The sequence below is a fragment of the Ranitomeya imitator genome, chromosome 2, assembly GCF_032444005.1.
Source record: "Ranitomeya imitator isolate aRanImi1 chromosome 2, aRanImi1.pri, whole genome shotgun sequence".
Lineage (NCBI taxonomy): Eukaryota > Metazoa > Chordata > Amphibia > Anura > Dendrobatidae > Ranitomeya > Ranitomeya imitator.
The window spans coordinates 691,266,599-691,279,398 of NC_091283.1; the positions used below are offsets into that span (position 1 = coordinate 691,266,599).

At 46.1% G+C, this 12,800-nt stretch overlaps 1 protein-coding gene across 3 annotated transcripts in view; it reads right to left on the minus strand.

Annotated features, from left to right (window-relative positions):
* POLR3A (RNA polymerase III subunit A) overlaps positions 1–12,800 on the minus strand; it is a 567,405-nt gene that overhangs the window by 378,580 nt on the left and 176,025 nt on the right. For all 3 annotated transcript variants that reach the window (XM_069753076.1, XM_069753078.1, XM_069753077.1), the window contains exon 8: positions 1,705–1,841. In XM_069753076.1, the coding sequence (XP_069609177.1) occupies positions 1,705–1,841 (137 nt within the window). The remainder of the gene's footprint in view (positions 1–1,704; positions 1,842–12,800) is intronic.

Sequence of the window (12,800 nt, forward strand, 5' to 3'; positions counted from 1 at the left end):
CGCTGTGCCAGGCCTTCACTGCGGTGGTTTTCAGTTGCTGATCTTATAGATGAGCCTTTTCTGGGGCGGCTGAGAGCTGATGTTTTTAGTCTGGGAAGGGCCAATATCCATGGCCCCTTCCTAGGTTATTAATATCAGCCTGCAGCTGTCTACATAGCCTTTGCTGGTTATTAATTATAGGGGTACCCCACATCATTTTTTTTTTTTGGTGGGGGGGGTCCCCATTTTAATAGACCGTAAAGGCTAAGTATACAGCTGTGGGAAGCTCCATCGATATTACCCCCTTACCAGGTTATAAACATCTGCCCCCAGCCATTGGCTTTCCCTTTGCTGGTTATTAAAATTACACACAAGCCCACCCAATTTTCTTTTAAAATTAACATGTAGCTATGTATGTTCGTTCTGTTAGCGCTCGTGCATAGGCTGGTGACAATGTGTGTGTGTTTTTGTGTCTGTTTGTATTTGTTTTTTTTTTATCAGCTTAGTAATGAGGGCGTCAGGCTCACAACTTTTCATTACCAAAGGTACCGTCACACTCAGCGACGCTGCAGCGATATAGACAACGAGCCGATCGCTGGAGCGTCGCTATTTAGGTCGCTGTAGAGACGTCAAACACAATTACTCCAGAACGATGCAGGAGCGATCCAGTGACGTAACGGCGACTCACTTATCGTTCTCGCTGGTTGTTAGCTCCATGTAAAAACATTGCTGGCATCGTTGCTTTTGATGTCTAACATGACGATACACGCCGACCTGACGACCAAATAAAGTTCTGGACTTCTAGCTCCGACCAGCGATGGCACAGCGGGATCCAGATCGCTGCTGCATGTCAAACACAACGAGATCGCTATCCAGGATGCTGCAACATCACAGATCGTTGTCATTCTCGTTGTAAAGTTGCTGAGTGTGATGGTACCCTAAGCCTAGACCTACCTGTCAATGACAGCTGCTGCCCTAATCCCATTACCTTAATGCCACACTGCATCATCATGAAAAAGGTGGTGTTGAGCCCAGAAATTACATCACAAAACTTTTTTAAATATCTTTATTTAGCTAAAAAAAAAGCCTTCATTGCTGAACAAAAATGCATGCAAAAACGCATACAAACACACAGCAAAAATGCATGAAATTACGCAAAAAACGTGCATTTTCGCTGCAGCATTTTTCCTGTCAAGAGAAGTAGAAACCTTGCATAAATTTCTGCAATCAAATGCTCAATGTGCGCACACAGCCTAATTCTTCTGCAGACGGCGTGCACATGTATCGTTAACTACTGAACACCACTGCAGTGCAAACAACAGTGAATAATGTCTGACACTGGCTGTCAGTGTCGCCTACGTGGTGAATACACACAGCAGAGTCGCCTCCTTGGTGAATACACGTAGCAGTGTCGCTTACGTGGTGAATACACACACAGCAGTGACAGTGTGGAGTAATTGGTGAACACACACAGCAATTACAGTGTGGAGTAAGTGGTGAATACACATAGCAGTGGGGCCTACGTGGTGAATACACACAGTAATGTCGCCTACATGGTGAATGCACACAGCAGTGACAGTGCGGCGTACGTGGTGAATACACACAGCAGTGTCGGTGTGGCCTACGTGGTGAATATCTAACAGTCACACCAGTGACAGACTTTCCCAAAATAATGAACGATATGAAATTTAATAGTTAAAGCATTAACATTCATTGCAAGTTTACCTTTTCAGGAAAAGTAAGTATTCTGGCCACATGTATGGGAACAGCAACTTCATCTATACGAAGATTTGGATCAGGAGAAATGACTGTGCGCCCCGAAAAATCTACTCTCTTGCCAGAAAGATTCCCTCTGAAACGACCTGTAAAACGTAAAAATATAATAAGGATCTCGTGACATATTGTACTTCATGATCGTGGTAAAATTTCTTTGATATAACCTGCGCTTGTAAAAAACAAAAAACAAAACTGAAATTTGGCGAAAATTTTGAAGATATCGCAATTTTCCAACTTTGAATTTTTATGCCCTCAAATCACAGAGATATGTCACATAAAATACTTACTAAGTAACATTTCCCACATGTCTACTTTACATCAGCACAGTATTGGAACCAAAATGTTTTTTGTTAGGAAGTTAAAAGGGTTATAAGGGTTAAAAGTTGACCAGCAATTTCTCATTTTTACAACACCATTTTTTTTTTTAGGGACCACATCACATTTGAAGTCACTTTGAGGGGTCAATGTGATAAAAAATACCCAAGTGTGACACCATTCTAACTGCACATCTCAAGGTGCTCAAAACCACAATCATGAAGTTTATTAACCCTTCAGATGTTTCACAGGAATTTTTGTGATGTTTAAATGTTTAATGTTTTTCACAAAAAATTAACTTCAGCTCCAATTTGTTTTATTTTACCAAAGGTAACAGGAGAATTTGGACCCCAAAAGTTGTTGTACAGCTCGGAAGGGAAGGAGCGCCATTTGACTTTTCAATGCAAAATTGACTGGAATTGAGATAGGACGCCATGTCGCGTTTGGAGAGCCCCTGACGTGCCTAAACATTGAAACCCCCCTCAAGTGACACCATTTTGGAAAGACCCCCTAAGGAACTTATCTAGATGTGTGGTGAGCACTTTGACCCACCAACTGCTTCACAGAAGTTTATACTGTACAGCCGTAAAAATAAAAAATATTTTTTTCACAAAAATGATCTTTTTGCCCCAATTTTTTTTATTTTCCCAAGGGTAGCAGAATAAATTGGACCCCAAAAGTTGTTGTGCAATTTGTCCTGATTACGCTGATACCCGATATGTGGGGGTAAACCACTGTTTGGGCGCATGGCAGAACTCGGAAGGGAAGGAGCGCCGTTTGACTTTTCAATGCAAAATTGACTGGAATTGACATAGGACGCCATGTCACGTTTGAAGAGCTGAGATGTGCCTAAACAGGGAAAACCCCCCACAAGTGACACCATTTTGGAAAGTAGACACCCTATGGAACCTATCTAGATGTGTTGTGAGAACTGTTCACCCCCAAGTTTTTCACTACAGCTTATAACACAGAGCCGTGAAAACAAAAAATCTTATTTTTTTCCACAAAAATTATTTTTTAGCCCCCAGTTTTGCATTTTCCCAAGGGTAACAGGAGAAATTGGACCCCAAAGTTGTTGTCCAGTTTGTCCTGAGTACGCTGATACCCCATATGTGGGGGTAAACCACTGTTTGGGCACATGTCGGGGCTCGAATGAACGCAAGATGGGCTGAAATCAATGGTGGCGCCATGTCGCATTTGGAGACCCCCTGATGTGCCAAAACAGTGGAAACCCCTCAATTCTAGCTCCAACACTAACCCCAACACACCCCTAATCCCAACCCTAACCTCAACACACCCCTAACCCAAATCATAACCCTAACCACAAGCCTAACCTCAACACAATCCTAACCCTAATCTTAACCCTAATTCGAACCCTAATGATATGTGCCCACATTGCGGATTTGTGTGTGGATTTATCCACACCGTTTTTGAAAAATCCGCAATTAAAACACACTGCATTTTACCTGCGGATTTCAAGTGTTTTTTGTGCAGATTTCAACTGCGGATTCCTATACAGGAATAGGTGTAGAACGCTCTGGAATCCGCACAAAGAATAGACATGCTGCAGAAAATACTGAGCGGTATTTTCCGCACCATGGGCACAGCAGATTTGGTTTTCCATAGTTTTACATGGTACTGTAAACATGATGGAAAGCTGCTACGAATCTGCAGTGGCCAAGCAGCCAAATCCGCACCATGTGTACATAGCCTAATTCTGACCCTAACCCTAATTGCAACCCTAAAGGTACCGTTACACTAAACGACTTACCAACGATCACGACCAGCGATACGACCTGGCCGTGATCGTTGGTAAGTCGCTGTGTAGTCGCTGGGGTGCTGTCACACAGATAGCTCTCTCCAGCGACCAACGATCAGGGGAACGACTTCGGCATCGTTGAAACTGTCTTCAACGATGCCGAAGTCCCCGGGTAACCATCGGGTTACTAAGTGCAGGGCCGCGCTTAGTAACCCGATATTTATACTGGTTACCATTGTAAAAGTAAAAAACAAAAAACAAACAGTACATACTCACATTCCGATGTCTGTCACGTCCCCCGCCGTCAGCTTCCCGCACTGACTGTGTCAGCACCGGCCGTAAAGCAGAGCACAGCGGTGACGTCACCGCTGTGCTCTGCTTTACGGCCGGCGCTGACAGTCAGTGCAGGGAAGCTGACGGCGGGGGACGTGACAGACATCGGAATGTGAGTATGTACTGTTTTTTTTTTTTTTTTTTTAACTTTTACAATGGTTACCAGGATAAATATCGGGTTACTAAGCGCGGCGCTGCGCTTAGTAACTCGATATTTACCCTGGTTACAAGTGAACACATCGCTGGATCGGCATCACACACGCCGATCCAGCGATGACAGCGGGTGATCAGCGACCAAAAAAAGGTCCTGATCATTCACGAACGACCAACGATCTCCCAGCAGGGGCCTGATCGTTGGTCGCTGTCACACATAACGAGATCGTTAGCGGGATTGTTGCTACGTCACAAAAAGCGTGACGTTGCAACGATATCGTTAACAAAATCGTTATGTGTGAAGGTACCTTAACCCTAACTGCAACCCTAACCATAGTTCTAACCCTAACCCTAGTTCTAACCCTAACCCTAGTTCTAACCCTAACCCTAGTGGAAAAATAAAAATAAATATATTTTCTTTATTTCATTATGTTCCCTACTTATGGAGGTGATAACGGGTGGGGGTCATTTACTATTTTTTTATATTTTGATCACTGTGATAGAACCTATCACAGTGATCAAAATGTACCTGGAAAGAATTTGCCGACCGGCAGATCGGGGTCTCCAGCCATGGCTGATGATATTGCAGCATCGGCCATGGCTGGATTGTAATATTTCACCAAGTTTACATCCAATACATCCAAAGGGCCTCAATGATTAACTTTCATTTTCTTCCTTCCTATAGAGTAGGGGATTTTAGGGAATATAGAGAGGGAAAGCTGATGACGAGTGGGGGCGCCACTGTGTAGGTCTTCGGTGCCAACCTCCGCGTGAGGTAGGGTGAAGTAAGAATAGGGTACCTTAGAGGTACATCAGGCTTATGTGGGTGGTTACTTGTTTCCACTTTTCTGTCTATTTTCTGCAGGGCTGTGGAGTCGGAGTCGTGGAGTCGGAGTCGGTAGAAATGTACCGACTCAAACTCCAGCTTTAAAAAAAAATGTATTAATATTTCATAATTGAACTTTCGTATGAATTTTATAAATGTTAAGGTACCGTCACACTTAGCGACGCTGCAGCGATACCGTCAACGATCGGGATCGCTGCAGCGTCGCTGTTTGGTCGCTGGAGAGCTGTCACACAGACAGCTCTCTCCAGCGACCAACGATCAGGGGAAAGACTTCGGCATCGTTGAAACTGTCTTCAACGATGCCGAAGTCCCTGGGTAACCAGGGTAAACATCGGGTTACTAAGCGCAGGGCCGCGCTTAGTAACCCGATGTTTACCCTGGTTATCATCGTTAAAGTAAAAAAAAAAAACACTACATACTTACCCTACCGCTGTCTGTCCCCGGCGCTCTGTTTCTCTGCTCTGGCTGTGAGCACAGCGGTCGGAAAGCAGAGCGGTGACGTCACCGCTCTGCTTTCCGGCTGCCCGCTGCTCACAGCCAGAGCAGAGAAGCAGAGCGCCGAGGACAGACAGCGGTAGGTAAGTATGTAGCGTTTGTTTTTTTTACTTTAACGATGGTAACCAGGGTAAACATCGGGTTACTAAGCGCGGCCCTGCGCTTAGTAACCCGATGTTTACCCTGGTTACCAGCGAAGACATCGCTGAATCGGCGTCACACACGCCGATTCAGCGATGTCAGCGGGACCTCAACGATCAAAAAATGGCCCAGGCCATTCCGACACGACCAGCGATCTCACAGCAGGGGCCTGATCGCTGCTACGTGTCACACATAGCAAGATCGCTAATGAGATCGCTGTTGCGTCACAAAACTTGTGACTCAGCAGCGATCTCGCAAGCGATCTCGCTATGTGTGACGGGGCCTTTACTCAAATATATATGTTCTATCAAACTATGAACAACAGTGATAAGCAGTTCTGCTGGAGATAGAGACATTTCTTACTTCTTGTGTGTCACTGTTCTCCAGAGCCCTTATCTAATCTTATACTTGGTTAACCTCATTCTGCCCCAACCCCCCTACTTACAATGTATGAAACTGAAAGTGAAAATGTGTTGCAAATTCTTAGTAGTAAAGCTCCTCCTCTAGACTAGATGTTTGGTGTGCGTCTTTCAAGCCTCTCACAGCTGCTACTCAGAAGAGGAAGACTGTAAGAAGTATTATCCTTTCATCAAACTTTGCATCAGTTAACTGTGAATACATGAGGAATAACAGTATTACTGACCACTTTATCAGTTGTACGACCTGGCAATAATTTTGTACAATTGATTTTAGGAAAACCAATTGTCATTTGGATTGTGAATGCAGAATTAAAAACCTGAGAATGTCAAAGAAGCGTCACATTAAATCAGCTGTATTTGAACATTTCACCATCACTCAAGATAGAAAACATTATGCTGTGAAGCCAAGATCAGTGCATATTCAGGCAAAGATAAAAATGCTCCTGCCAGAGCTTCTAATCTAAAGAGACATTTACAGTGCTTCATCCAGAAGTACTGAAAGCAGTGGATGAGAAAGACTGCATCCAAACCAATGAATCAGTGCGCTTATCTCGTGGCTACGCAATATCGACGATATATTTTTCATCTGGCAGGGCTCCACGTCACGGTTGGATTCATTCCTGAACCAATTAAATATCAATACTCTTAATATTAGGCTTACGTGGAAGTATAGCCAAAGTTCTATTGATTTCTTGGACCTGCAAATTACTAAACCTATGGAGGGTACTATTAGGACAAATATTTTCCGCAAGGAAACGGCCACCATTGCACTGTTGCACTTTACGTCTTCTCACCCTCTCAAACTTAGGAGTTCAATACCTATGGGACAGTTCTTGAGAGCCTGTCGTATTTGTTCGGACGACAATAGCTTTCTCAGCCAGGCTATGGATCTATCTACTCGTTTCAGGAACAGAGGCTATAAGCGGAAAGACATCTATAGAGGTTTTTTTCGTGCCCTCAATTCATATAGATCCACTTTGCTGACAAAACCACCTAGAAAAGCTACAAAAAATTCAGATCTGACACCTCGATTCATCACAAAATTTAATTCCAACTGGTCAGAAATCAATGGAATCTTTAAAAAACATTGGTCAGTCTTATTAACCGACAGAGATCTGGCCAATCATCAGACCCCATACCCTCTTATTACGTGGCGTAAATCCCGTACTTTGGGCGATATTCTATGCAACAACCATTATGTACCCCCTAAGAGCATACCTTTTGGCTCTAATAGCAGTGGTCCCCCATGGGGCTGTTTCCCTTATGGGAATTGTTCGGCTTGCAGTGCCATTAAAAGAACAAACAAAATTCACAAATTCAGCAGGAAATAAGAATTATAAGATCGTTCACCACATTACTTGTAATACCGAAGCAGTAGTGTACTATGGCCGTTGTCCGTGTGACCGCATTTATATTGGCATGACAACTAGGTCCTTGAAAATCCGAGTGCAAGAACATCTGAGGGACATAAAGAATTCAGCCAACTGCTCCGAACCACATTTGTTGAAACCCATTCCAAAACACTTCTTTGATAGGCACAACAGTAATCCCAAGGGGTTTGCAGTATGCGGGATTGACAGCATATACATGGGTATTCGGGGTGGTAACATTAAGCAGAGGTTGCTTCAAAAAGAAGCACGCTGGATAGTAACCCTGGATACTCTTTCACCAATAGGTTTAAATGAAGCCCTCAGTTTCAAGTCTTTTATCTAGATTTTTTTATTTTATTGGTTTTTATCTTGGTCCGGGTATATTTTGTGTTGTTTTTGCTATTGTACATGTTCTTACTTTTTTTCTTTTTATTAATTGGATGCTGCTTCATGTATCATTAATTCATCTCTTTATTACACGATGAGGGGACCCTACACCAGATATTACATCTGCCTTAGCTGAAGATATATGGACTGATCCGCCTCTGATATACCTGCACGCTCAGTATTTATTCAGCCCTCTTCCATTCTTTTGACAGCTCTATTTGGGAGTTTGTGGTTAGGAAGCATTATATGGTTAATATAACCAATATGCCATGGGACCAGTATAATTCAGCATGTATATTGCTTGTCTTACCTGTATGCTTTATTAGTTTATGATTATTATATTTCTGTATATTTGCATATACCGTATATACTCGAGTATAAGCCGACCCGAGTATAAGCCGACCCCCCTAATTTTGCCACAAAAAACTGGGAAAACTTATTGACTCGAGTATAAGCCTAGGGTAGAAAATGCAGCATTTACCGGTGAATTTCAAAAATAAAAATAGATGCTCCATACCGTTCATTATTGCCCCATAGATGCTCCATATACAACTGTGCTATATAGAATGCTCTGCACCGTTGATTATGGCCCCATAGATGCTCCTTATAATGCTGTGCCATATATGCTCTGCACCTTTGATTATGGCCCCATAGGTGCTCCTTATAATGCTGTGCCCCATATATGCTCTGCACCTTTATGGCCCCATAGGTGCTCCTTATAATGCTGTGCCCCATATATGCTCTGCACCTTTATGGCCCCATAGGTGCTCCTTATAATGCTGTGCCCCATATATGCTCTGCACCTTTATGGCCCCATAGATGCTCCTTATAATGCTGTGCCCCTTATATGCTCTGCACCTTTATGGCCCCATAGGTGCTCCTTATAATGCTGTGCCCCATATATGCTCTGCACCTTTATGGCCCCATAGGTGCTCCTTATAATGCTGTGCCCCATATATGCTCTGCACCTTTATGGCCCCATAGATGCTCCTTATAATGCTGTGCCCCTTATATGCTCTGCACCTTTATGGCCCCATAGGTGCTCCTTATAATGCTGTGACCCATATATGCTCTGCACCTTTATGGCCCCATAGATGCTCCTTATAATGCTGTGCCCCATATATGCTCTGCACCTTTATGGCCCCATAGGTGCTCCTTATAATGCTGTGCCCCTTATATGCTCTGCACCTTTATGGCCCCATAGATGCTCCTTATAATGCTGTGCCCCTTATATGCTCTGCACCTTTATGGCCCCATAGGTGCTCCTTATAATGCTGTGCCCCTTATATGCTCTGCACCTTTATGGCCCCATAGGTGCTCCTTATAATGCTGTGCCCCTTATATGCTCTGCACCTTTATGGCCCCATAGGTGCTCCTTAGAATGCTGCTGGTGCTGCCATAAGAAAAAAAAAAAATCACATACTCACCTCTCTTCTCAGGACGCCGGCGCTTTCAATAATTACCTGCTCCTCTGCGGCTCCGTCTCCAGCACTGACGCTCAGCAGAGGGCGCGCACTGACTACGTCACAGCGCCCTCTAACCTGAGCGTCATTGCTAGAGGACGCTGCAGACGGAGCCGGAGCGAGGAGCAGGTAATTATAGCGCTGCGCTCCCCTTACCTGCTGCGGCGCGGTCCCTGCAGTCCCTGGCTTCTCCGGCGCTGCAGCTTCTTCCTGTAATTGAGCGGTCACATGGCACCGATCATTTACAGCAATGAATATGCGGCTCCTCCCCTATGGGGGTGGAGCTGCCTATTCATTTCTGTAATGAGCGGTGCCATGTGACCGCTCAGTGCAGGAAGAATCTGCAGCACCGGAGAAGCCAGGGACTGCAGGGACCGCGCTGGGAGCAGGTAAGTATGATTACACAGCCCCCGCTCCCCCTCCCCTGCTGACACCCGGGTATATGACTCGAGTATAAGCCGAGAGGGGGACTTTCAGCCCAAAAAAATGGGCTGAAAATCTCGGCTTATACTCGAGTATATACGGTAGTTATTATGTACATATGCTGTTCAATTTTGTATTTTTTGTAATTCTTACATTATCAATTGTCTTTAGATGTACTTTTGCTTACTTGCATTGTTATGTTCATTGTTAATTTTTCAGGAGATTTTGGGTTAATTTTCCTTGCTTATTTGTTTGCATGTCTCTGTGCTTTTTCTATTATGTACCTGGTCTCTGTGTTCATGCGATCACTCTGATCATCTTGTGACTCTGCCTAACTCCGGCTATTAAGGGGAGGAGCTTCTGATGCGGGCTGTGATTCCGCTCCATTTGTTACCTGCTTATCTTCTTACCTCCGATGCAGACACGCCCCACGCATGCGCTGTGTTGCCTCAGCGGTGTCGCTGGCTGGGAGCGTTGCTGTGGGGATGGGGAGGATGACGCACGTCCTCCTGCCCATGATCCGCAGCGCGCGGTGGCCCGCCTCGCTGCTGCCGCATACACATCATGATGGGTTAGCGCGCCGATTCGCTGGAGCCCCCTCACACTTCTCGATAAATATCCCGGCCCTCTTTTTATTGGCCACGCCTCCTGACGAAGCCAAGGCGGTGAAACGCACGTCGAGGCTCTCTGCACGCCTGCACCCTGTTGCTGTGATGTCCCAAGGTACTAGTACTTAGTCAGATTTGACAATTATTTTTATTGGGGTTACCTTGTGTTATATATTATAGTGCAGCAATCCAGTACTCTGGGTTTTCAGTGTGATTATTACCAGCTTGTCTTTTCACCTGTTACCCTCTATGAGGTTTTTCACTGATCGTATGCTGGCTATATTCATGGCATCCACACCTCAGGTTTTGCGGCCTGTGCAGCAGTGACATTTTTGCGCTGTCTTCCAGCGCATCCCACGTTTTTTGTAACATCTGATGCGCTGCTCTTTTTAGCTGTTTTTGCTCACGTACACTGTTGTCCTTTTTGTATGACCTATTAAAAAAATTATTTCTAATAAAATTTATATTTTTATTCACCCCCGTCTGGTATGGATTCTGTGTATTTTTACACTTGATGTTTCTTCATTTTTTAGTAATATTACCTATCCATTACCGTACTGAGTTGTTTTCGGTCTTTTTTGGTTTATACGTATTGCCTCACGGGGGATTCCCTTTGGTAGCTCGGAGGTTTGTTGTATAGGTTTACCAGTGCCCAGCTCTTCCAGCCAAACAAAGGAGCAGAGGGGCGTGGCTTGAGCCTGAAGCATGAGGATGTAATTTCAGGAGCTCCAGAGACAATCATCCCAATCCGACTAAAAAGTGACATTAATCAAGCCATCCAGCCCCAAAAGTATGTGGGATTGATCCAAGACACAGTCTAGCCCCTTTTGGGATGTTTATTTTTAAAGGGAACCTGTCACCCCGTTTTTTGAGATTGAGCTATAAATACTGTTAAATAGGGCCTGCGCTGTGTGTTCCTATAGTGTATGTAGTGTACCCCGATTCCCCATGTATGCTGAGAAATAACTTACCAAAGTCGCCGTTTTCGCCTGTCAATCAGGCTGGTCAGGTCGGGAGGGCGTGGTGACATCGCTGGTTCTTCCTCAGCTTTACGTTGGTGGCGTAGTGGCGTAGTGGTGAAGACACAGCGCGCGATCTGCGCTGTCATCCCTTTCGTCGGTGGGGGCGGCCATCTTCCTGGGGCCGCGCGTGCGCAGATCGAGTGCTCTGCTGCACGGGGCTTCAGGAAAATGGCCGCGGGATGCCGCGCGTGCGCATTAGCGATCGCGGCGGCCATTTTCCCAAAGCCGAGTTTGCATCTCGGCTTTGGGAAAATGGCCGCCGCGATCTCTAATGCGCACGCGCGGCATCCCGCGGCCATTTTCCTGAAGCCCCGTGCAGCAGAGCACTCGATCTGCGCATGCGCGGCCCCAGGAAGATGGCCGCCCCCACCGACGAAAGGGATGACAGCGCAGATCGCGCGCTGTGTCTTCACCACTACGCCACCAACGTAAAGCTGAGGAAGAACCAGCGATGTCACCACGCCCTCCCGACCTGACCAGCCTGATTGACAGGCGAAAACGGCGACTTTGGTAAGTTATTTCTCAGCATACATGGGGAATCGGGGTACACTACATACACTATAGGAACACACAGCGCAGGCCCTATTTAACAGTATTTATAGCTCAATCTCAAAAAAACGGGGTGACAGGTTCCCTTTAATTTCTGAGGACTTTGGAAGCTGAGGCCTACAAAGCTGATGCAACACTGAGGCCGGGACCTAGATTTCCCCAGCCGGCCGGCTACAGCAAAGCCACACCTCCTCACACACAGTGAGGCGCTTCCAGGACTAAGAAAACTTAAGCGGACTAACCGGGTCCCCTTGGTTCCGGGACCGCCGAGACCGAGGTGAGACAGCCGCTGCTACAACATCTCCCTCCCTCCCTCGCAGCGCCCGGCGGCACCGAGCGGGAGATCAAAGGCCCCAAAGCCTGTGCCGCGGCCGAGCGCTGCAAAATCAGCAGCGACACAGAGCCTCTCAACCTGAGCTGTGGCTGGACACGGTGAAGAGGCAGAAAACCGGAGCCACCGATCGCAGCAAGAAGCCCTGCCGGGCCCCTGTCTCACCGGAGTTCCCGCTTATAGCAGGAAACAACCGCTGCGGAGAGCGCCGCTTCCCTCCTCCACTTACTGTGACAGGCAGCGCGACACAGACTCTTGCAGCCCGCGCCATCACCAGGCACAGCGAGGAGACCGAGCACCGGAGCTCCGACCGGAGCAAGAAGCAGGTGCGGCTGATAGCTCCATTTCCCCCTCCCTCCGCTGTGACCGATCCGGAGAACAACCTTACCGGAGGACATCCGACGCGTTAGAGCCTCGTCCAGGACTCAGA